General features: G+C 39.7%; 2 protein-coding genes across 4 annotated transcripts; one reads left to right on the forward strand and one right to left on the reverse strand.

The window, feature by feature from the left end:
• The first annotated feature begins 1,594 nt into the window (after positions 1–1,594).
• Positions 1,595–11,434, forward strand: LOC139636999 (zinc finger protein 709-like). Of its 2 annotated transcripts, XM_071505460.1 has the most exons (5): positions 1,647–1,704; positions 3,741–3,825; positions 4,471–4,592; positions 6,021–6,102; positions 8,066–11,434. In XM_071505460.1, exons 4-5 carry the CDS (start codon positions 6,079–6,081, stop codon positions 9,167–9,169), a joined length of 1,128 nt encoding a protein of 375 aa, XP_071361561.1. In that variant the 5' UTR covers positions 1,647–1,704; positions 3,741–3,825; positions 4,471–4,592; positions 6,021–6,078; the 3' UTR covers positions 9,170–11,434. The 2 variants fall into 2 exon arrangements, with proteins under 2 accessions (XP_071361560.1, XP_071361561.1); XM_071505459.1 differs by lacking the exon at positions 3,741–3,825 and having other exon boundaries at positions 1,595–1,704.
• Positions 11,435–15,529: 4,095 nt separating this feature from the next.
• LOC139637005 (zinc finger protein 709-like) lies at positions 15,530–22,918 on the reverse strand. Of its 2 annotated transcripts, none has more exons than XM_071505472.1 (3): positions 22,630–22,918; positions 21,180–21,262; positions 15,530–18,461 (listed from the first exon to the last, which is right to left on the reverse strand). In XM_071505472.1, the coding sequence occupies exons 2-3, from the start codon at positions 21,195–21,197 to the stop codon at positions 17,604–17,606; spliced, it is 876 nt and encodes a 291-aa protein (XP_071361573.1). In that variant the 5' UTR covers positions 21,198–21,262; positions 22,630–22,918; the 3' UTR covers positions 15,530–17,603. The 2 variants fall into 2 exon arrangements, with proteins under 2 accessions (XP_071361573.1, XP_071361572.1); XM_071505471.1 differs by having other exon boundaries at positions 22,550–22,915.
• Between the last annotated feature and the right edge of the window lie 733 nt (positions 22,919–23,651).

Raw genomic sequence — 23,651 nt, forward strand, 5'->3', positions numbered from 1 at the left:
TGCATGTCATTCCCCCTCTCTCTGCCGCTTCCCTGTCACTCTCTACTGTCCTATCCAATAAAGGCAAAATGCCCAAAAAAATCTTAACTTCTTAACCTTTGCCCTGGGAAATATCTGATTGCTCACAATTAAACCAGAGCCACACTACTGACGCAGAGTCCTTTTTTGCCACTATCTCCTCATCTGCCATGCAGCCAGTTCATGTCGATTGGAATTTGTCTTGGTGTGTGCTCCAGAAATGCAAAAAATACAATACAAATACATAACAATAATACATACAATATAAATACACAGTGTAAACATATAAAAAGTACATTGTCAAAATGTATAAATCATCAGCATAGGCACATAAAAATACATACAGGTAATAGTATAACACAGTGCCAGGTACATTAAAAAAAAACCTGCCAGTTCATTTGAGTTGAGTTAAGATCCTCACTGCCTCAGGAGATGTGCTGTTATGAAAATGAGTAGTTCTGCTCTTGATGCTCTGTAGCTTTTTCTTGAAGGAAGGGGAACAAAAAGGTTGTTTGCTGGATGGGACCCCCCCCCCCCCCCCCCCCCAAAAAAAAAAAAACAAACAAAAGAACTGCAGTTGTTCCACTAATGAGCACTAGAGTGTGGCTCCAAAACAAGTGAGTCAATCTCTATAGACTTAAAATGCTCTTAAAATGTCCAACAGCAGAAATAAACGTTCACAGCATAGAAACACACATAGAAAAAACGGTTTTGGTTTCTATAGCTAATTTCCTCCTTCATGACAACGATACCAAAGGTGAAAATGAAATGCAAATTGGATTATTGTATTTTGGATATGATTATTACACAAATAACACACGTGGAAAATTATAAGGCTATCCTGATATTACATTTTCAAGTTCAGATTATCATTTGAATGTAGTCGCCTATAGGCTTCTATATAAAACGATCATGTCATATGTGCAAAACGCAACAGGAATATTGGGCAGGAACCCAAAGGAAAAGATCGTCATTACCAAACACCGCATAGAATAAACAACCATCCCCCCTGGATTATGGATAATAATAATAATAATAATAATAATAATAATAATAATAATAACAACAATAATAATAATAATAATGATAATAATAATAATAATAATAATAATTTATACACCACTTTTCAAAAGCTATGTTACAAAGTGCTGGACAGCAATAAATAAAATCAATTAAATCAATAGATTTCAAAGAGAAGAAAAACAGATAAAATAATTAAAACAATCACGTGTACCAAAAACAATACAGGGTAATTTTAAGACAAATAAAACGATTCAAAGGAAAGTAAAACCAGGAAAAGCTCTCTGATAAAGGTATGTTTTAAGAAGAGTCTTAAAAAAGGTTACGGACTTGGCAGAGCCCCGGGGCCCTGACTGAAAATGTTCTGTCCCCAAATAACTGGAAACTGTTAAACGTGCAGTGAAAGATTGCAACTTGTATGATGAAGACAGACGGGAATTAATATCAGCACTAAACGATGGAAAAAACAACGATATAGAGAATTGAATGGACTGGCCCACGCTCCAGTGGGTGGCGATGATGCGCGTATAGGCTGGTTTGCCAACCGCCAATAATTTCAAGGAAGAAGAAGAAGAAGTTACGTCATTAAGCCGTCACTTTTTAAGATGGCGGTATTTGCGTGGCAACACTGATGTGAGCAGAAGAGGGAATGTTGGAGAGAAAAAGGTATTTGTTCTATTCTGTTCTCCTGGGTTGTGTCTGTTTATGTTAGTTGATGTTGATATCACTCCGGGTTTAAAGCCGAAAACAGTCTAACCATGTAATTGTAGCGGCTTTTTCCTCGCTGTTGTATTAGCTTGTTAGCTTGGATGTGTAATGCTAGGCTGCAGCTGTTTATAGTAGCACTATGCCAGAGAGGCCTGTTGGTTGTTTGTTGGAACCAAAACGGTGGTTTTGCTTCGAATGTAGCCTGTTAGCATTGTATTATCTTTGGCAAAGTGAACACAAGTGAACAACACAACTGTATGTTGTGGTGAATTCTCTGGTCACTGCTGGAGTGGTGCAGTAAAATGAGGCAGATGCTCTGTAATTGGATCAGTGCTCTGGATGGGATGGGCCACACATATAAGTCTCCCTGCGGTTTGAGTTTGGGTTAAATTTTAGCTTTCATCGGTTCAGACATTGAACGTTGGAGACCTCAATCTGGATGCTTGGTTCGCCCATCGGCTAACACAACACCAGCAGTTCACACAACAGCTGCGGAGTCCCACTGACAGTGAACACAGCAGTGATGCATCGTTTCTCTACCCATGTACATGAGGCATTCGCATTATTAGAGCTAGATTAGACCAGTATTAGCCGTATCAGTGTATGTGTCAGCCAGTGAATAACAAGGATTTGCGGTAGAGACATGCCAAACTAAGTTTGAGGTAATGTAGAAAGAATAACAGAAATAGTAGTATCACTCCCGTCAGGTAGGCATGGACCGCAGTTCTTGGTTACAGATGATTTTATTTCCACCACCGTCGAACTGTTAACATACAATGCACAACTAAAACATCTTTCACACATATAAAGACACATACACAACGTAGCATAAGAAAAATAAAGTACCTCGCTGGCTGCAACCCTGAGGGAATGAGTCCACCTTGCAACAAAACACTCCTTCTTCAGCTTCTTTTTTGAGTGTTACACCAAAATAAGTCCGTCATTCAACAAAGAATAGACATTTTTCCTCTTAGGCTGAGGTGTTGTATAAAGAAATTAAATGTGCATAAAAATAAACAGTGCAAAACATAAAATGACAACATGAATAATATTTATGGCAGTTAAAAGTAGATTATTTTATCTTGGTCCCACTTCTGTAAGATTCAGATTGTTTTTTTTTTTATGTCACATTTACTGGTCAAAACTTTAAGAGCCATACAGTTTGCTCTAGTCTTTATTGATTTTTATCAGTTTAAAACCAGGGAAAAAATGGTCCCAAGAAAATAATGTACATTTCATATAAAACCACCATTTCTCAGGGATCAAGAAATTTATGAACTTTAACAGATTTTCTGCAGCAATGAAAGGGTTAGGCACTTGTACTTTGAGTATTTCCACTCTGTGCTAGATTAAGATTAAGATAGTCCTTTATTAGTCCCACAGTGGGGAATTTTTTAGTATTAAAGCAGCAAAGTGGACAGTGCAAGAGAGAAAAAAACTGCAAATGTCTATATCAAATATTTAAGAAAAAGATAAATAATAATATAATATGCAGATATTGCATATTTACAAAATATACAATAGCAGCAAATAATGGCTATTGCATGGTTGGTGTGAGAGATTATTGTTTATACATCCACTCCACTATATTTATTTGACAGCTTTAAGGTTCTCCTTTTAATAAACATTTTATACAATTGTTAATGGATAATATTACAAACCTTTGTCTTCTGATGTTTTACAAACAAAAGTGTGTGTGGCCAGGGTCACACTTCAGATGTCTGAGTTGTTAACAGCTCCGCCAATCAATGACTTTCCCTCTAAACTTCTAACATGGTTTCATTTTGATAAATGTTCAAATCTAATCTATTGAATCTAATAATATCATGTATTATAATAAATCAGTCAGAGGGACCAAATCAGTACTTTTATACTTTAACTATATTTTGCTCTAAATACTTATGTACTTGTACATATATAGAGGACTTGTAATGGAGTATTTTTACATTTCTGTATATGTGCTTTAACTTAATCTGGATATTTCTCCCCACCAGTGATCTTACTGGGGACAGAGGAAACAGCAGGTTACCTCCATCAATGATGTCAGTCTGGGGTGGACCTTTCATGGCCAGGGGACAGGTGTAACAAGCAGTGCAGTTTTCTTGTTGAATAATTCTCTAGATTTTGAATTAAAAGTACATTTTAAGGTTGTGGTGGCACCTGAAGGGAAGTACAGGGTGAAGTATCAAATATACATGTTTTTTTTCTCCCTCCCACATTTGGTGAAGGACAATATGAGGGTCAGAGGCTGTAGAAAGAACATCAGTTCAGCTGCGTGAAGAGTCAAATGTTTAGATTCATTTTAATTCAACGAGAAGATTAAATTATTTCTTGTTATCCATTTCTGTAACAACTGTAGTGTATGTGTAAAAAAATTATCATCAGGCAATGTATTTTCTTTTTAATAAAACAGTCAAATATTGTTTTCAGTGTCAGCATCAAAAATTCAGAATAGTTCTGACTCTATATTTTAGTGATTCCTAAGAAAAACATTAATTGCAGAAAATGAACTTCATTCATGTCCTCAGCAAATAACCTAACCTCTAATTAAATAACGTTTTAGTTTTATTCTTTTCTGTATATTTTCTCATGATGAACAAAATGACTTCAGAGTGTGTGGAGGCATACAGAAGATAAAGTGTTCACAGGGTTTCCTCTGTTACTCATCAACACTTGAGTTGCTTCAGAACCTTGATAACTTTTCATTCTCTTTTGTTTTTGCAGATTCATCTGACAGCTCCAGTTTCTCCTCCTCAGTCCTATTTGTCTCCTCTTTTCTCTTATTTTCACCAAACTGTAAAAACACCAAGAACAACGTTTGGCCCAGTCAAGAGCTGAATAAGCAGGTATGGCGTTACCATGGCAACTTTATCATATTCCTGCTGCACCGTGGGAAATCAAGCAGGATTGTTCCTTCTTTTAGCAAACTGTTGATTGACTGACTGTTGTATCTGTAACTGTAAGAAGATCAAGAGCGGTCGAAATGTCCCTATATGAACCTTCAGATAGCAACATGGATTCGTTTTGAAGATGAACTTGAAAATCAGGTCCCATAATAATCAAGCACATCCTGCTCAAATTTAAACTCAGACTGACGTTACTTGAGTCTTGACTATCACATGGTGTTTCCTATACTCACTCTCAGCGAGGAGAAGTGCGATTCTAGTGCTCCATCTTGTCTGCAGGAACTACAGGAAGCCCAAAAATGCTGGTTGATATCTCAAAAGAGAAACATCCCTAGAAATATAGTCAGCGTTACACATGCTTTCTAAGTGATAGTTTGGGTTTTTTCATGTGGGGTTGTGTGAGGTGGTCATGCATAGTCAGTGCATTTGGATGCAATAGATTTGTATCAGCATGCTGCCAGTTTAGAGAAGCAGCAGGAGCACTGGCACAGAAACAGAGAGGTGAGCTGCTTTGCACAAGGCCAGCAGAAAAAACATGTTTTAGACAGAATTAGAATATTTTCAGCGCTTTATCTTCTCGTCAAAACGTGAAGTTTAGTGCTTTCTGATTTACTCAGCTGACCTGCAGTTGTGGTGTAATACAATGAGGGCCATAGGTGTGCTCGTTCGTAGTAATATGGTAGTTAAGCATTTGAGAAAAAGTCCACAGGAAAGTACTGTTTTGACAGGAAGATAAAGCACTCCAACTCCAACTGGGTGGATGTTCCGGGGCAGAGCCAGAACTTCCTGGAAGGATTATATATCCCATCTGGCCAGGGAGCAACTTGGGATCCCCCAGGAAGAGCTGGAAAGTGTGGCTGGAGAGAGGAATTTCTGGAATTCCCTGCTTAGCCTGCTGCCACCGCAATCCCACCTTGGATAAGCAGAAGAAAATGGATGGATAGATGGTTAAAGCACTGAACATATTCTAAACAAAGCGTACATTTAAAAGGATATTGGATTGTTTGGCATCTTTTAAAACTGTCTAAAACAGTTTTTTTTTTCTCCTGGCCGTATCCACAGCAGCACATCGCTCTGCTAGTGTGCTATGTTCCCTGCTACTATGCATTACTGCCTCACACACTCCCTCTTCAAATGACCCGAACTATTGAAAAGAATCCTGTACTGCTGGCAAAACGTAACATTGGTACATTTAGTGTGAGTACAGTGTTTTACAGTAGCAGGCCGCCTCTCCTGAAACGCTGACCACCTCAGCTAACATCATAAAAAAAACAGTCACTTGTAGCTTTGAAGCTGCAGTGTTGTTGTTGTGTTAGTTGGGACTCCTGGTCTGAGAAATCTGTCTCTGTTTGTTTGATGATTTCCAAGCTAAAACCTACCGACGAGGAAAAAAGCATTTGGAGGACGTTAACTGCGACCAATCAGGATGGAAATGAGTTCTTCAGAAGAGGTGAGGTCTAAAAATTAACATTACCTACTAAACTGTCGTGACTGTGACTAAAGCCCAGCTGCCATATTGACCATCACACACAACATTGCCTGTTGAGTCACACATTTTATATTTTACTTGTGCAGATTTTTGAAGTGACCTACTTCCTGCAGGTGTTCCACATTAAAAGGCCAATGTAAAAAGGGAGACTCCTGCCCTCTGAGCCCCAGGAGGTGTTTTGTGTAGAATGGTCTCTACACTGCCAGTCAATGGAAAAGGGTACATTCGGCATTCCCAACGGCTCAGTTTTTGCCCGACATCTATTTTCTATATTCATGCTGACTCTTGGCCAGGTTATTCAAAGTCACAATGGTTCTTCTTAGCATTTTTATGCAGATGACACTCAGTCATACATGCTTTTAAAAACCCCAGATCTCAGTAGTCTGGACAAACTCAAACCTTGCCTCTCTCCTGTTTTTTTTTTTTTTTTAAAAAGGCAATTCACTCCTTTTACACTGCCAGCAGAGTTTGCCTTTCTGTTTAGGGAGGACACACACAGCTGCGGGAGCAATGTCATCACATGCACTGGCAGAACACACACACACACACACACACACACAAAAGAAAGGGTGAGGTGTTAGCTGCTGTGCAGACTGGTGTCAGTGTTCCATGTGAGGGGCAGTTGGTCATTTTGTGTTTTTAAGACTTATTTCAGGGCTGCAGCTCACACTTTCATCCCTGAGTCCCCGAGTTGTTTCTGATTTTACAGCACTGTGCTTGGCAGGTGACAGGTGTGTTTACAGTGTCTGTGCTCTGAAAGACATCACAGCAAAGAAAAAGGGTGTTTACATCACTGCTGATCGGAGCCAGAGCCGATAAATACCTACATCCACTGCAGAGTCATTTGACCTGGGAGTGAATCCTGATTGTTCCCTTTTCCACTGCTGATAAAAGCCTGATGTTAGAGGGTCTTGGCAAGTTGTTGTTGGTGATGAGTCTGAGGGCATTCTGTTTGGTCCCTTTAATTCCATGACCTGTCCTGGTGCTAATCGTGACTCTGTCAAATAACATTAAGCAAGCTCCAAGGAATTTAGGGATAATATTTTATTCCAACTTTGATGATAATGTCAAAAATGTTGTTCAGTCTTGTTTCTACGAACTTCAGATAATCTGTAAATTCTGAAATCTGATGATTTCAAAACAACTGACAGTTGTTCAGGCTTTTATTTAATCTCAGTGTGACTATTGCAATGCACATTGCTCAGCCTGGGCTCCCTCCACTGTCTCCAGTTGGTACAAAAAGCTGTTGCTTGAGTTGTCACCAGGAGGCACAGTGGCATGCCCCCTCTGCTTGCCTCCCCACACTTGCTCCCTGTTAGATTCAGATTCATTTTTAAGGCCTTGAACAGCCTCGCTTCCTGACCTGGTGTGTGCCCCCTCAACCGCTGAGATCTGTTGACGGAGCCCTGCTTGATCACAGTTTGTGACAAAGGGTGACGGGGCTTTTACTATGAGAGCCCTGAGTCAAAGTTACATACTGCCATTAGACTGACTGTATTTTCCACCATGGGTGAAGATTATGTGGATTGTAACATAAGCAGTTCATATTTACATGTTTGGTAAGTGCCTGGTCCCTTGGCTTGAGTTATTACCACTATTGAAATGAAACCCTCTCAGGTTAACTTCTGGGCCTTATTGTCCCATGTTTCTGTAAATGATTGATTGGGACAAAAGTCTGTGGAAGTAATCCACAAAAGAAGTGGTAGAAAAAGAAGAATCACTTAGAGTGTGAATTTTAACTGGGATAATAGCATTATATTATATGTAACTTATGTTAAATTAAGGTCTGTAGTTATTGAAATATTTATCTGAGAATTTACAGAATGTTGATCATTATGTGAACTACTGTGAGATGGCTAGCTAAGGGCTAGCAGCATTTTAGGAAGCCCTCCACTCTGACCTTCATGTCTCTGTTTTTTCTCAGGTGAAGCACACAGACACAGATGGGAGCAGACCTCATGAGTGTCAGGAGTGTGGGAAATCCTTCAGTCGGATTTGTAGTCTGAGAAGACATGAACTCACTCATACTGCTGAGAAACTGCACCACTGTGAACAGTGCGGCAGCAGCTTCAGCGAATTAAATGCGTATAATTTACACCTGTATACCCACCCTGAAGAGACGCCATACTGCTGCGACCAGTGTGGGAGGGATTTCAGCGACCAGAGCTCATACAGAAAACATCTGCGTGACCACACTGGACCGTACCAGTGTGACCAGTGTGAGAAGAGTTTCAGTTACTTTAGTATTTACAAGATACACATGCGTGTGCACACTAAAGAAAAGCCATACTGCTGCGACCAGTGTCCAAAGAGTTTTAGTTTTTTGAGTTCATACAAGCGACACCTGCTCAGTCACAGCGGAGAGAAACCCTACCAGTGTGACTTCTGTGGGAAGAGTTTCACTCAGTCAGGGCATTTCAGTCTACACCTGCGCAACCACACTGGAGAGAAACCATATGAGTGTGACCAATGTGACAAGACCTTCAGTGACTTGAGTAGTTATAAGATACACCTACGCGTCCACACAGGCGAGAAACCATACTGCTGTGCCCAGTGTGGGAGGAGTTTCTCTCAGTTAGGTAACTACAAGTCACATCTACGTATCCACACTGGAGAAAAACCATTCCGCTGTGAACTGTGTGAGAAAAGTTTCTCTATTTCTAAAACATACAAACAACATGTGCGCACTCACACTGGAGAAAAACCGTATCATTGCAAAGAATGTGGGAAAGGTTTTGGCCGCCTAAGCAACTACATGCGTCACCTTCGTATCCACACAGGAGAGCAGCCGTTCAGCTGCGACCAGTGTGGGAAATGTTTCAACAGCTCATACAGTTACAGCCGCCACCTGCGCGTCCACACTGGAGAGAAACCATACTGGTGTTCACAATGTAAGAGGCTGTTCACGCGTTCGCAGTCTCTGAAGAAACACCGCTGTGTTGAAGTAGAAGAAGAGATTTCAACCGTGTGTATCAAAGAAGAACCAGTGAGCTGCTCATCAACAGAACCGACAAACGACAATCAGTAACAACCAACAAACTAAACTACTGTGTGTGCAGGGACTCACACAGTACAACAGAGTGGCTCATTGAGGTATTTTCAATGTTCTTTGGACAACACTGGCACTATGGTACAGAGGACACATCAGAGTCTGACTAAGGATCAGTCAGTTGTTGGTTTTCATCTTTCCGTAGGACCTTTAGACACTAAGACAGATACAGAATATATCACCGGACTTATATTAACCATGTTTTTTCTCTGCTCCCTGACCAAGATAAACTAAACTAAACTCACTTTTGAGTTTGTAAATATCATGTATAGTGATTTTAATTCACCATCTACTGATTCCTGGTCCTATTTAAAAGTCAAAATCCAGCAATTCTGTCCAGTTGATCCACAAAAGTGAAAACGGATGTATCCCAGAACACTTTGCTCCAAAAACAGTTGTTAGGGTTGATTTTTAATTTTTTAATTTTTTTTTTATTTTAAATTTATGAATTCATGCTAAACCGGAGTGTTAAGTTGTTCTTTAAGATGCATCCTAATTTTCAACTTTATCAAAGACTGGGTGAATGACTCTGTTAGAACGTGAGTAGACCCCCAGTCCTGGACCCAGACCTCTTCAGGCCCAGATCTCAGACATATCTGCAGTGATGAGATTTAGGTTGGAGGAGTGTGACTTTGTTCTAGATAAAAACTTAAAGAGAAAACGTGTTAATGGGTAAGTTGAACACTATTAAGTTGTTATTTAATTCTCTTTTTGCTCTTCTGCATTCAAAATATAATGTAGCACAGAATGGATGATTATTGATGTGATCCAAGCAACAAATTGAAGCCATTATGTATAGATGGGAAATGTCTGACTGTGCGTTTAGACCGAAAGCAGTGAGGGTGAAAAAATTCATTCTCCTGTCCTGCCCAGGACACTTGAAGTTTGTTTCCATTCTGATGTGGACATCAAGGAAGATTGTTCGGAATGCTGTTTTATATGCTATGGTGCTAGTTAGCATGTTTTTCTCTCCTATTTTCACAAAACATATTATAGACTACACTTCACCAACTCACCTGGAGAACCTACACTGTCAGACCACAGACTGTAAATAAAGATGGATGTAGCCTCTGTGATGTCACCCACATGCTCCTAAAGAGCGTTTTTGAAGCTCAGAGTGAGCCGCTCCACCGTCACCAACTTGGCAGTGGCTAATCCAAAAATGGGCAAAGGGTTGGAGTCGAGCTGAGACCTCAATCATACCGATTTAATAACTGTTAGCATTGTCAGGGTCAGGGATAGGAGACTTCTGGATAAATAATTTATCCTGCGTGTGCACGGTTTCATACATCTGAATGTTTTGGTGCGTATGCCATGTTTCATGATTAATTCTACTTAGGGCTTTGTGCATGAGGCCCATGGTGTAGGGAGTGCAGATATCAATACCTGCTAATTACTGTTAACATGTATAAAATAATACTTTAAATTCTCACCTGAAAACAGCAGCACACACTTCCTCATGTTCTGTTCATTATTTAACTGACAAGTGAAATTATCTGTCTGATGTTTACATGAAAAATTGTCAGGAAGAACTAACACCACAAACACAGAGGTCACGTTCACTGAATCCAATTAGCTGAGGTGACGTCACACGCAAACAACTGTGACGGCACCCACCTGTCACTCAAAAAGGCCACGCTCTCAATTATACATAACTTTAGTCCTTAATAAAATGTAAACAGGCAAGTTATATATAAATTCATCCCCCACACAGTGTCATGAAGGAAGAAATTAGCTATAGAGACTAAAACAGTTTTTTGTACCAGGCTGTAAACATGCTTATTTCTGCTGTCAAGTTGAACATGTCTCACAGAGAAAATAAATGAGTGTGCTCGCTACTCTCAGCCTGAACGTACAGTCCCTTTGTCTCCATCTAGTGGAAGAAGAATGTCGCTGTGACTAATTATTCCCATGTCATTTATTTTGGCCATGACACTGATAAGACATTATCCGATGTGATACAATTACTTTAGTAAAAGGTCATGTTCATATGCCACCATAATTCACTGTTGAGAAATAAGTTTCAGTTGTTCACAGCATTAAAACAAATAGATTTGAAAAAGTCAACAGCAGAGTGTCCATTCTGTGGGCTGTGGATAGAAAATAGCCCTCATAACAATGAGGTCTGTGGATATGTTATTTTGTGTAAGCCACTACATGTGTGATTTGTATGTTCTGGGATAGTACTCTGTATGCAAGTAGTTGTATAATAAATATTGTTAATAAATGCAAGTTCAACTCACAGCTGGAAACATTTGTCATGGATGCTGATCCTCTTTTAAAACAAGTAGTTAGAAATTGAAAATTGACTGCTGTCCAGAGGCACAGTTGGATTGATGTCCCTCAGAGCTCCTGTCGCATTATATAATGTTTTTATCACTTGAATGTCATATACTCACTAAACATTGTACAGTTAATAATTATATATTGTGTAGTATAGTATTAGTCTTTTAATGAGGAGTGATCAGTTGGATGTGTATGACAGTATTGAGACTGAACCAGTGAGAAGCATCTTCAGTTGTACAGGAAATGATTGTAACCAGGTGAGGTGTTCGCCTGACACAACAACCCAGCAGAAGCACTACGACCGCCTTCATGACACACCAACGCAGACCAGGTGGTAGTTACAGATTCTGGGTGTCTGCCTCCTCTTGTGACTCTGAATCAGATGGCCAGCAACCAATCATGTTCAAGTGCACCATTTTTTAAGGCCACACCCACACAGCAAAGCACAAAACTACCAAGAAGAAACACTAACTTGGGGCCAGTTTGAGGTTGAGACTGAGTCTTGATTGGTTCTCTGAGTTAGGTGAATGGAAGAAAACACATCATTGGTGTAGCTTCAACATTAGAATTTGCCATGACAACAAGTAAATGAAGAGCAGAGCCTCCAAAAATTAAGGTGTAAAATGAATGCCTCCACCAATAAAACAAAAAATAATAATTTTATTTATAAGCATCTTTCATATATATATCAATTTGAGTTTTTTCAAAGAGCAAGATTCTGCTTTGGATGACTCCTTTATGAGTTGAGTGATACATAAAATCAACACAGAAAATGCACGATGTAGTATTTGTGTGTAACAGTATATTTTGTTAAGATAGCCATGTCACAATTATTCAACCCCTATATAATATTGTTGTTTTCAAAGCTTTCTGGTAGTTTGTATGGCCTAAAGTGGAGTTGAAACATAACTGGGCCTTTGGGAACTCTATGATGATCCTTCATTTGCTTCAGCTGTGCATATATAAACCCCATCCATGAAGATATTCAAGGTGAGTTGCAATCATGGGAAAGACAAAGGAGTTTCCACATAAGCTGAGAGAGGAGGTTATTTCATCACACCTGAGGGGCCTTGAGACACCATTGGGAGCATTATAAGGAAGTTTAAAACGTATGGAACAGCTGCAAACCTGCCTGGCTGTGGAAGAAAGCCCAAAATTTCATCAAGGGCCCTTAGCAACTTAGCTAGGACAACTAAGAGAAACCCCTGTGTGACTGCAAGACACCCACAGGATGACCTGATGAAGGCTGGTACAAGTACTTCAGTGGCAACTATAAGACATGCACTGAATAAACAAGGACTTCATGGCCAGACTCCAAGATGCACTCTGCTCTTTACCACAAGGAACATCAAAAGTCGACTAGAATATGCCAAGAGGAATTTGAATAAGACTACAGAGTTTTGGGAGACAGTTCTATGGACTGATGAAACCAAACTGGAACTGTTTGGACATATGGACCAGCAGTATGTCTGGTGTGCGAAAGGCCAGGCTTATGACCAGAAGAATACCATACCCACGGTCAAGCATGGAGGTGGGTCATTGATGATGTGGGGCCGTTTTTCTGTGGCAGGAACTGTCAATCTTGATCGTGTACCTGGCATCATGGATTACCAGAAATACCAGGCCATTTTAAAGAGGAACGTGATGCCTTCTGTTGACAAATTAAACCTTGGTGATCATTGGACTATCCAGCAAGACAATGATCCCAAGCACACCTCTAAGTCAACCACAGCTTGGTTGAGAAAAAGATCCTGGAACGTCCTGGAGTGGTTGATTGAAAATCTTTGGTGGGATTTCAAGAAGGCAGTTGCAGCATGGAAGCCATCAAACATCACTGAGCTCAAGGCTTTTGCACGTGAAGAACAGGCAAAAATTCCGATCAACAGGTGTAAGAAGCTTGTCAGCACTTACCCAAAATGTTTGTTCGAAGTTATAAAAGCTAAAGGATGCTCCACAAAGTACTGAAGCTGGGGGTTGAATAATACTGCACATGCACATGTTAATTTGTTACATTTTTCATTTGAACTTCAAAGTTAAGTCAACTTCTGTTAATATTATATATTAATAACTTATATATAATTATATATTATATATAAGTTATTAAAATAACTCATGTATCAATAAATATTTTTTGTTTAATGAGGTTTTTTCGTAATTTATTTTCATTATCTTTCATCCACATCACTATAATGTCTTTTGAGGTGAGGGGGTTGAATGTTTCTAATTGCAACTGTATCTATTTGGAGTTCACACATTTTAACTTTGCTATATATTTAATTTTGTTATGAGATTCATGGGCCAGTTAAACGGAGCACCTTAAGTTACATTTTCTACATGATTGAACAAAGACTTTGCAGACAGTGTTCCATTGTCCCTCATCGCACTTTTAACAGGCCATTTTTTTTTTATTCCTCCGGCCACACATCCCTAGAGAAGCAGCCCAGTTTACACTCCTTCCAGTTTAAAAGAATTAGTCTTTTAGTAGATAAAGAGCCCAGTGTCCAGAGACAGTCAACAGTTACTCCAACACTGTTGCCTAACTTTTGGCCCAGCAAGCATGCTATAGGACACACAGGAAATTAAACATAAAAAAACTTTGACATCAGGGATATTACTTCTACATGGAGTGTTTTGACAGCTGGACAGTCCCAAAGTAGGTGGAGTAAAGAACCTTGATTGCTCCAATTGTGCCAGCATAACTCTTGGTGTCTGTCATCCATCTCGGATAATCTAACAGGTATAATATACGTAAACTCGGTTTAGAATTTTAAATTGTATAATCCTTAACCTTGTACGTTTAGAGGAGCTTAAAGCCGACCTCCAGATTGTGTTCCACTAAGAAGCAGCGAGGGACATATTTAGGTCGTGTTCCCAATCCAGCTGGACAGAAGAGTATGCATTATGGGCAACTCTAAACATTAAACTATAATGTTTAAGACCACACCTCTTGCCAGAGTTGCCTTCTTAAAAAGCGGCTCCCATTCTGGACATGAGGCAGGCACAGCTCCCACTTTACATTTATTTTTTAATAATTGATATTTGAGCATTTGTTAAAAAAGAAGAAGCCACAAGACCAAAGAGATTTTTAAGTTGTTTAAAGGGTAAGATCTTATCGCTAAAAATCTGTCCGACTGTTGTAATGCCAAGCCTCTGCCAAGTTGTTCCAGATAGGACAGGATGGGAGAGAGAGCCCCTTGATAATGAATCCCCTACGCAGCTGTTTAACAATAAAGCATGAAAACTCGATAATAACATTATTCAGCAGAGGCCCTAGTTTTGGACAGCACCACAATGATGCCAAGGATATATTCTCCTTTCTTGACATGATGGTCTTTTCTAGCTATTCCAGGCTGCTTAGTGGAGAATCCGGTTTATAGGCCCATGACAATGGGTACTTTGCATTATATGAAAAATAGTACTGAAACACATCTGGAACTCCTAGACCCCCTGGATTTGGGTATGATTAATTTCTTGTAAGTTATTCTGGGCTTCCTGTTATTCCATAGCAATCAAATAAAAAGGGATTTGATGTCTTTGAACCAGTTTAGAGGGAATTTGAGAGGGACAGATGCTATGATATGAGAGAGTCTTGGTAAAACCATTCTTTTTCAAAATTTCTATTCTAGCCCAAAGAAACAATGGTAAGGTAGTCCATCTGTTGACATCATCCTTGATGGACTGGAAAATGCCAGGACCATTAAGACTAAAGGTTTTAGAAATAGGGGATGTAATATGGATTCCCAAATATTTCATACCATTTGTTTTCCAGATAAAAGGGGAACCTATTACTGTATGTCATCACTAGGATGGATTGCACATGCTAGTGGTTCAAGTGTGCTAGTGGTTTACTACTTAAGAAACAGTATTTGCTGTTTTTGTTTGAGCTTCTTCACAAGCTGCTTCCCACTCTTCCAATGACATATCTTCCTGTAAATCCACTCTCCAAACTTCTAGTTTAGCTTCGGAGGATTCAGAGGACCCAGATGTAAGTAAATTATAAAATCCAGATATTATGCTTTTTCCTAAACAGTCCTTTAAAAATATTCCTCTAACAGTGAATAGGTAGGTCTAGCTAGTGGATGTTTTTGTTTTGCTCCAATGAAGCTTCTAATTTGTAAAAATTTGAAAAAGTGTTTTTGTGGAACGTTATGCGTAATTGCAAGCTCCTCGAAAGACATCAATTTATCATCATTCGACCTATATAAATCCTGAATTTTCTGCCCTCTCTTATCTGACCAAATCCTAAACCCAATGTCAACTCCACCTGGAGTGAAATCTTCCCCAAAATGGGCTAAAACGTGAAATAGGACGTGATTCACGCAAGTACTTGCTTGCCTCATACCAAATCTTAATCATATTCCGAGTAATGGGATTAGTGGGTTTTCTTTGGAGTACCTTAGGACTAGCTGAGTACAGATATATGGGAAGAGGTAACATTAAAGAGTCCATCTCTCCCCAGGCAGGAAGGTTGTCCTTTGTAAAATAAAACATAATGGTTCTCAACTGGGCTGCCCAATAGTACTAGAAAGGAGAGATAAGCGTAGTCGGGTCATTTGTTCTTCCACAGAAAATGTATAAATACCTTTTTAAACTTTGAGAATAGATTTGGAGGAGGCAGTGGGATGTTGAATAGATCAAGTAATTTGGGAAGTATATTCATTTTCAAAAAATTCATCCAATTAAGGAGATAGGTGAAGCTGCCCATCTCTCAATTAAGCTAGTAATTGATTTCATAATAGGATCATAGTTTGAATTCATAATCTCTTTTATATTTGGTGATATTTTTACACCCAAGTATGTAAAATTATTTGCAACTTTAAACTGGGAGACTTGCAGATGGGTTAGTTCTCTCTTTAGAATTTAGTAGCATTATGGCAGATTTGGAATTATTAACCAAGTTCTCTTCTAATCAAAGTTTTCCTCTGGTGATCCTTGGGTTTAGTTCCCAGATTTATGTTAGAAAATAGTAATAATAGATGATTGTTTTTTTGGTACCTTTTTTTTTTTGTAAATAAAACCAAAAACTGTCTTTCTGGTCCATGAGCTCGGTCCCTGACAGATTCATCCAGGTCAACTTCTCAAATACAAATGTTCATATCTATTTACAGAACAATATTTATTCATATTTAAATGCATTTTATATTTAATTACATCTGTACATGTGCTATACAATAATACTCATAAAGGAGGTTTGTAATTATTATATGAGAAGTACATGTTAACATTTTGTACAAACACTAGAACATCAGGATTGACAGAGCTAAGAGACAGGGGAGGCAAAACACCTTTGGATAAGTTTAAACCCGCAAGAACAGATCTTTTTTGCCACCAGGGGGCAGCAAAACAAGCTGTGAACACAGATCTGACCTGTTAAATTTATACTAGTCAAGTTGTAATACCCGAGTGGACCAAAGACCCAGCCATGGTAAGACAGTGCCGATCATGATGGAAGAGCTGTGTGTATGGATCGAATCTTCCACATTGCCGTAACATTATGATTCATATTAAATATATACATATATAATATATTCAATTTATTAACCTTGTCTGGAGAAAGTCGTGCAACAGCCATGGCAAAAAATGAGGAATCTTTGTTATACTTCAAAAGAGCAAAAAGTGGAAGATGTCTTTATGATATGATCCATCACCATGACAACATGTGGACTTTTACGCTGTATCCAGTGGCTGTATCAGTCAGCAGGAAGGAATGCACCTGGGTGTATTTTACGAACTTCCTTGACAAGCAGGGTAGATTACACGCTTCCCAGTCAGACACAAAGTTAGTTTACAAGTTGCCAAAACAAAACTTTGGGGAGAGACTGTTTTAGTTTTAAACTCATCTCTTCTTCTATGTTTCCTCCTCCATCCACGTGTCCTCCAGAGTCTTCATCCCTAAACAGAGACTTTCAGAAACGCTGCATATCTGCATTCTTCTTATAAATCCAATGAAAAACCCAAAACAACAATAAATCAATCCATAATATGCTATAGTGCCAAAGCCTGATGAGGCCTGTCAGTTGTCTTTGTTCCCAGATATCGTGACTTTATTCCTCATCAGCTTTTAAAAACCAAACACACTGTTGTACCCAAAACCCCACTCTGAGACAGAAAGGAAGGCTTTTCTTTGTTACACACAGTCTGAGCTCTCTCCATCCATTTCAACACAACGATGTCTCCTCAATGACAGTGACCATGCAAACAGTTTCTTACACTGTTCACACCAGTATGGTTTTTCTCCTGTGTGGATGCGCAGGTGTTGGTTATAACTCCCTGACTGACTGAAGCCTTTACCACACTGGTCACACCGGTATGGTTTCTCCCCCGTGTGGACACGAAGGTGTCGGATGTAGCTGCCAAGCCGAGTGAATCTTTTCCCACACTGATCACACCAGTTTGATTTCTCTCCGGTGTGATCACGCAGGTGCTGCTTGTAATTGCTTGAGCGACTGAAACTCTTCCCACACTGTTCGCACTGATACGGCTTCTCTCCAGTGTGGATGCGCATGTGCTGCTTATAAGTACTAAACTGAGTGAATCTCTTCCCACAATAGTCACAGCCATAAGGTTTCTCTCCTGTGTGGGTGCGCAGATGATTCCTGTATGTGCTTAAACAACGGAAACTTTTTCCACAGTGGTCGCAGTGGTGTGGTTTTTCTCCAGTGTGGATGCGCAGGTGGATTGTGAAATTACCCCACTGACTGAAACTCTTTTCACACTGGTCACACTGGTATGGTCCGGTTTGGTGATGCAGTTGTTTTCTGTATGAGCTCTGGTTGCAGCAGTATGGCGTCTCTTCAGGGTGGGAATCCAGATGTACCTTATACGCATTTAGCTCTCTGAAGCTGCTACCGCACTGTTCACAGTGGTGCAGTTTCTCAGCAGTATGAGTGAGTTCATGTCTTCTCAGACTACAAATCCGACTGAAGGATTTCCCACACTCCTGACACTCATGACGTCTGCTCCCATCTGTGTCTGTGTGCTTCACCTGAGAAAAAAACAGAGAAATAAAGGTAGAGGACTTCATTAAATGATGCTAGCCTTTAGCTCTCCACACCCAGCCAGCAGGCATCGACTCAAATTGCTTTACAATTGCAGCACACAAGAATAAATAAAGGAGTAAAGACTATGAGGATAATATGGGTACAGAGTTACACTGGTATTTCACAAAAACATACTGCAAATTCTCAGATAAATACTAGTTTTTATCTCAGTGCAGAGAGAACCAGGCTTCTGTTTTCTATTTTTGTTTCATTGAATTAGTAGTTACATTTTTTTGTCATTTTTTGTCAATCACTGTTTAATGGATGAAAAGGGGTAAATACTGTTGTAATAGAAATAGACATTATATTGAATTAATCTTGTACCTTACTATAGTCAACGTTAATCCACCCACATACCTAAAGTACCTAACCTAAACTTAATTTGCTTAATTTTCTTTAGTTGCCATGGCAATGTGTGCAGATGCAGCAGCATCTCACAGACCAAATATGTAGTGTCTTTGTCACCTTGCGTGTACTCAAACTTTTGCACAGTGAAACTCTGCTACCGCTGCTGGGATCTGCTGGAGATTAAACTACCAAACCATGGTGCTTTTAGATGAGTTTGGGAGCTGAGGCCTGTGGTGCAGATCTGGATGGGGAAGTGCAGAAACTTTATAAGCTGGACCTGATGTGGCTTTCATGGACTACCCAGTGTGAAATGAATAACTGCTGCATCTGTGTTTTCATTAAATTGTGGCTACACAGCAATACCCTACCTTGCTACCAAGCTGACAGGGAATGATTGCTGCCTGGTAAGACCTGTGGCAGTGGACTGTGTGTTTATCAGTACCTGAAGTGCTGACTATCGTATAGGCACAGGGAGTTCACCACTGTTGTTAATGCAGCAGTCTAGCTGCCCCTGAACACTAATGAGATGAAGGCACTGTCAGGGTTGTACTGTGGGATCAGTGATCAACAAACACCACAAGACGACAGTTTTCCCATCATCACTGGTGTCTTCAATCCTGCACTGGACACTGGACCTTGTTTACAAAAAAATAAAATAATAAAAAAAAACATTTCCCCGTCTCCACACTGGCCACTCAGAGCACATCTCTGACTGCTAACCCCAGCATATACACCACTGAAACTTTCCTCACCACTCCAGAGATGGATCGAGGTCTCAGCCCTGCAGGACTGCTTCAAAACCACTGACCCTACATGGGACAGCCCCAGCAGCAACCTCATCACTTCCTGCAGAGGCACCACTGGGTCTGTGACTGTCAGACCTTACAAGGTGTCCAATGACCATGTTTCACCAGGAGACAGGAAATGGTTTTTGACTTGACTGTACATGGTCAAATCTGCCCCAGCTTCCAGACCTGAAGACATCTACATGCCAATATTCAGTTACAGTCATAGCACCACCTGCTGGCAACAGGAAATGACATGTTTTATACTTGGATATACTCCTCCAAGCAGATTTACCAGATCCAGCTCAACTGTGGTCAGAAAAACCTCAAGACCTTGATGATGCTTTATTGTGAAGAGTTTTCATTAAGCAGGAAATTTCAGTGTTTCTCCATGAAATAGGAAGTTGTCGTGTTGGGTGTGGCATATTGGCTTGATAGCATCCCCGACAAAATTTCAACAATGTAGCCCTTGCAGTATGTTTCACCTAACATCCTAACATAACCCCCCTGATGTGCATGACATAACAAGGGCATGATCAACAATCAGCTTTAACTGACTTATGTGATTGTTGTTTCTGTGATCTCAGAATAAAAATAAGACTTTTCCTGTCAACTAAACACCCAGAAACTGTTATTCATACCTTCATCACCTGTCGACTGGACTGTGGTCCCTGTTCTCTGGCATCTGCAAACAATCTCTAACATGTCAAAGCTTCTCTGTTGAGGCTTTAACTCGAACAAAGAAACAAGACCATATTTCACCAACTGTTGTGTCATTGCACTGACCAACTGCTGTTTATCAAAGTGACAACAAACCTGCTGATTACTTTTTAAAAACTAGGAGGAAGATGTTTCTCCTCACTTTATAAACCCAGAGGTGACAGAGCCACTGCAGTTTAGGCTCCTACAATCTGGAGTGACTTGACTGAGGAGATTAGGGCATCAGAAAAAAAATTTAATTGACTCATTTATATGCAAGTTATTGCTGTTTTTATTTTTCTTGCTCTAACACTGGCTGGGTGTTATATAATTCCATTTTTTAATCTAACAGAATGGGTTTGGTACAGTAAGTTTTCCGCTCCCCTCACTGTGAGAGAAACAAACCTCTCATCACCTGCTGCTTTTCTTACTTTTTCAACACACTGCCTGTTCCGGTTCAGCTGTGACTCACACACAGTGTGATACACACACACACACACACACACACACATCATGTGCAAAAATGCAGGCGATTTAAAAAAAGGTAGTTTGCTGCTTATAGCTTCATCTCATATAAAGAACCTGCAGAGTGATAATCAGCCAATGACAGCGTCCATGAGGTGACCACCACAGACTGAGGCCTGGCACAATGGAGGGTGGGACATTACTGTACTGCATTGTTGAGATTGATGCTGGACAATGTCCATTAGGCCACATTTATCATGTGGCAGCAGCTGAGAGGTGGGGGCAGATGAGTCATCTGAAACGGCTGCATGTGGCAGTTAGGGCCATGACAAAATGCTGCATAATGTTCATGCATAATCATCTCACCTGTTCTGAAGAACTCATTTCACTGCCTTACTGGTCAAAGTGGATGTCTTTCAAATGCTTCTCTTCTCGTCAGCATGTTTCACCTGTGAAATCATCAAATAAAGACTGACTGATCAGAGCAGAAATAAACAGGTTAAACCCAAACTATTACCACAAAACATCACACATTTTACTCTCTTCTTCATCACTGCGGCTCAAAATAACATGAGGAGACTTTGTGAGCAAAACCGGAGACAAAAACTCAACCTCTGATGTCTTAGAACAATGATCCACACTGTTAAATATTTCAGTCACACTGACCTCATCACACATCAGCTACTTCTCTAGAAACAGAACAAACAGCAGAAACTTCCAGAAACAGTTTTACATAACTTTAACTTTTTTATCAGCATCACGTGTTCAGAAAAGTTTGTTCACCATCAGACCAAAAAAAAAAAAAAAAAAAACTCAATGAGAAACTTCATAATAATGCATGCATTTATTTACAGTTTATCTTCAATCTGACCTTAAGGTTTAAAAAATATATCTGGCGTTTCTTTTCCATTCTAGTCATGTGATCGTTGTTTACATTTTACCTTGTTGAATATCACTTTAAGATGCTGCTGTAACCAAATTTACCTGCATGTGTCAGTGTTTCTTCAAATATCATATTAATACTTTATTCATGGTTCTAATGATGTTGCTTATGATTTAAAACTCCACCTTTTTCACCTGGACAGGTAAACCCAGTGTTAACTGAGCCAGCAGATAACCAGCTTCGTAGCACAGGTTATCCAGGGGTCTATTCCAGGAAGAAGCAGGTTTAACAAACTCTGTGGATGAAGCCTCCATGTGTAATATCTGAATGTCAGAGAGCTGGCTCTGCCTCACACTGATCACTGACTCACCATTAACAGGTAACGTTGGTGTAGACAAGTCGCAGGTAACAAACTAATGCCCATTTAGGGTTTTCATATTCTCCTAACATAAATTTGCTAAAATGAATGTCTCTGATGGGCGGGGCAGGCTAGCTTCACAGCTTAAGTTACCATGGTAACTGACTCAGCGTTAAAATGATCTCAGTTTGTGGAACTGAAAAACCGGAGTTTCTTCTCTTAGGGTTAAGAAACTCAACTTTTCACTAAACCCGGTAACTGAGGGTCGGCTCAGTCAGATAACGGAAACATAACCTGGGGATGTTTAACTTGCTTCGTGTCACAGGCCTCAGGGCTGGTTCATACCAGCCTAAGCATTAGCCTACACATCCAAGCTAACTAAGCTTAGCAGCGAAAGCCGGAAGAAAGCTGTTACATTTACGATTAGACTACTTCTGGCTTTAAACCGAGAGACTGCTATCAATGCAAACCAGGAAGTCAAAGTAAAACAGATACCCTTTCCTCTCAGGCTCGCTCCAGCTAATGTTAGCATACATCGACATCTTCCTCTTTGATTTGAATGGTGGGCTACAAACCAACGTCAACGCTGCATGCCGCCCCCTTTTTATATACTGTCGATGGTTCAGCATCATCATCGTCATCATCGTCAGCTGCTTCTTCTTCTTCTTCTTCTTCTTCTTCTTCTTCTTCTTCTTCTTCTGTAGTCTATTTACGTTTGACAAACAACGAACTGGTGCATTACCGCCATCAGCTGGTATGGAGTGTGGATCGGAATGTGTAGTATTACGATCCTCATAATCGGATTAGTCTGACATAATGAAACACGACTGATAACACTCATTTCTTGGGTTGACTGCAGTAATTTGAGTCAAATATCTGCATCAAAACTCAGTCAAGTCATCATAGAGCACAGACATGATACGTACGGCATATGGCAGTCTGACTCTTGTTTTGTAGAACAGACTAAACTGTACTTTTAGTGCTCTGAGGTCTTGAATAAGATGCAGTCTTTATGACAGTATCATGTACTCTACACTACTGTGTGTATACTACTGTGCCTGTTTTAAGTGTATTTATATAGCAGTGGAGGTTCTAACTTGTACGATGCCCTGGGCAAACCGCCCCTTCAGCGCCAACCCCACCGCCTCCGCAAACACACACACACACACACACACACACACACACACACACACACACACACACACACACACACATTCTGCACAAACTAACGTTTTTATTAAACATCAGAGCTTAGAGAGCCACACAGACATAAGAACAAGTACAGTTATAATACGAAAAAATATTATTAACATTATTATTTATTATAAACATAAATACAAAAACAAGAATAGAAATAAACTAGTATAATAAAACAAAATATAAATAAAATAGAGAATTAATTTTCTAAATTGCACAAATCCTTCATCACACAGATAGAATAACACACTTAAGAGAATCTAATTATTACAATATTGCACTTAGATCAGATCTGAAAAATAACATGGATGTGAGACTATAGGCCTGTATTCACAATATTAGGAATAAAATGTGCTTTATTTGGAAGCAATTCACGGTGTGATTGACTTTAGCCTACTAA

The sequence above is a fragment of the Trachinotus anak genome, unplaced genomic scaffold (assembly GCF_046630095.1).
Source record: "Trachinotus anak isolate AG129_WGS33_773 ecotype Australia unplaced genomic scaffold, CSIRO_AGI_Tana_v1 ptg000019l, whole genome shotgun sequence".
NCBI lineage: Eukaryota > Metazoa > Chordata > Actinopteri > Carangiformes > Carangidae > Trachinotus > Trachinotus anak.

Excerpts from the sequence above, each read along its gene's own strand:
- LOC139636999 (XM_071505459.1), top strand. The coding sequence starts at position 6,079 with ATGGAAATGAGTTCTTCAGAAGAG. Across the intron at positions 6,103-8,065 it reads AAATGAGTTCTTCAGAAGAG|GTGAAGCACACAGACACAGA; the intron begins GTGAGGTCTAAA and ends GTTTTTTCTCAG.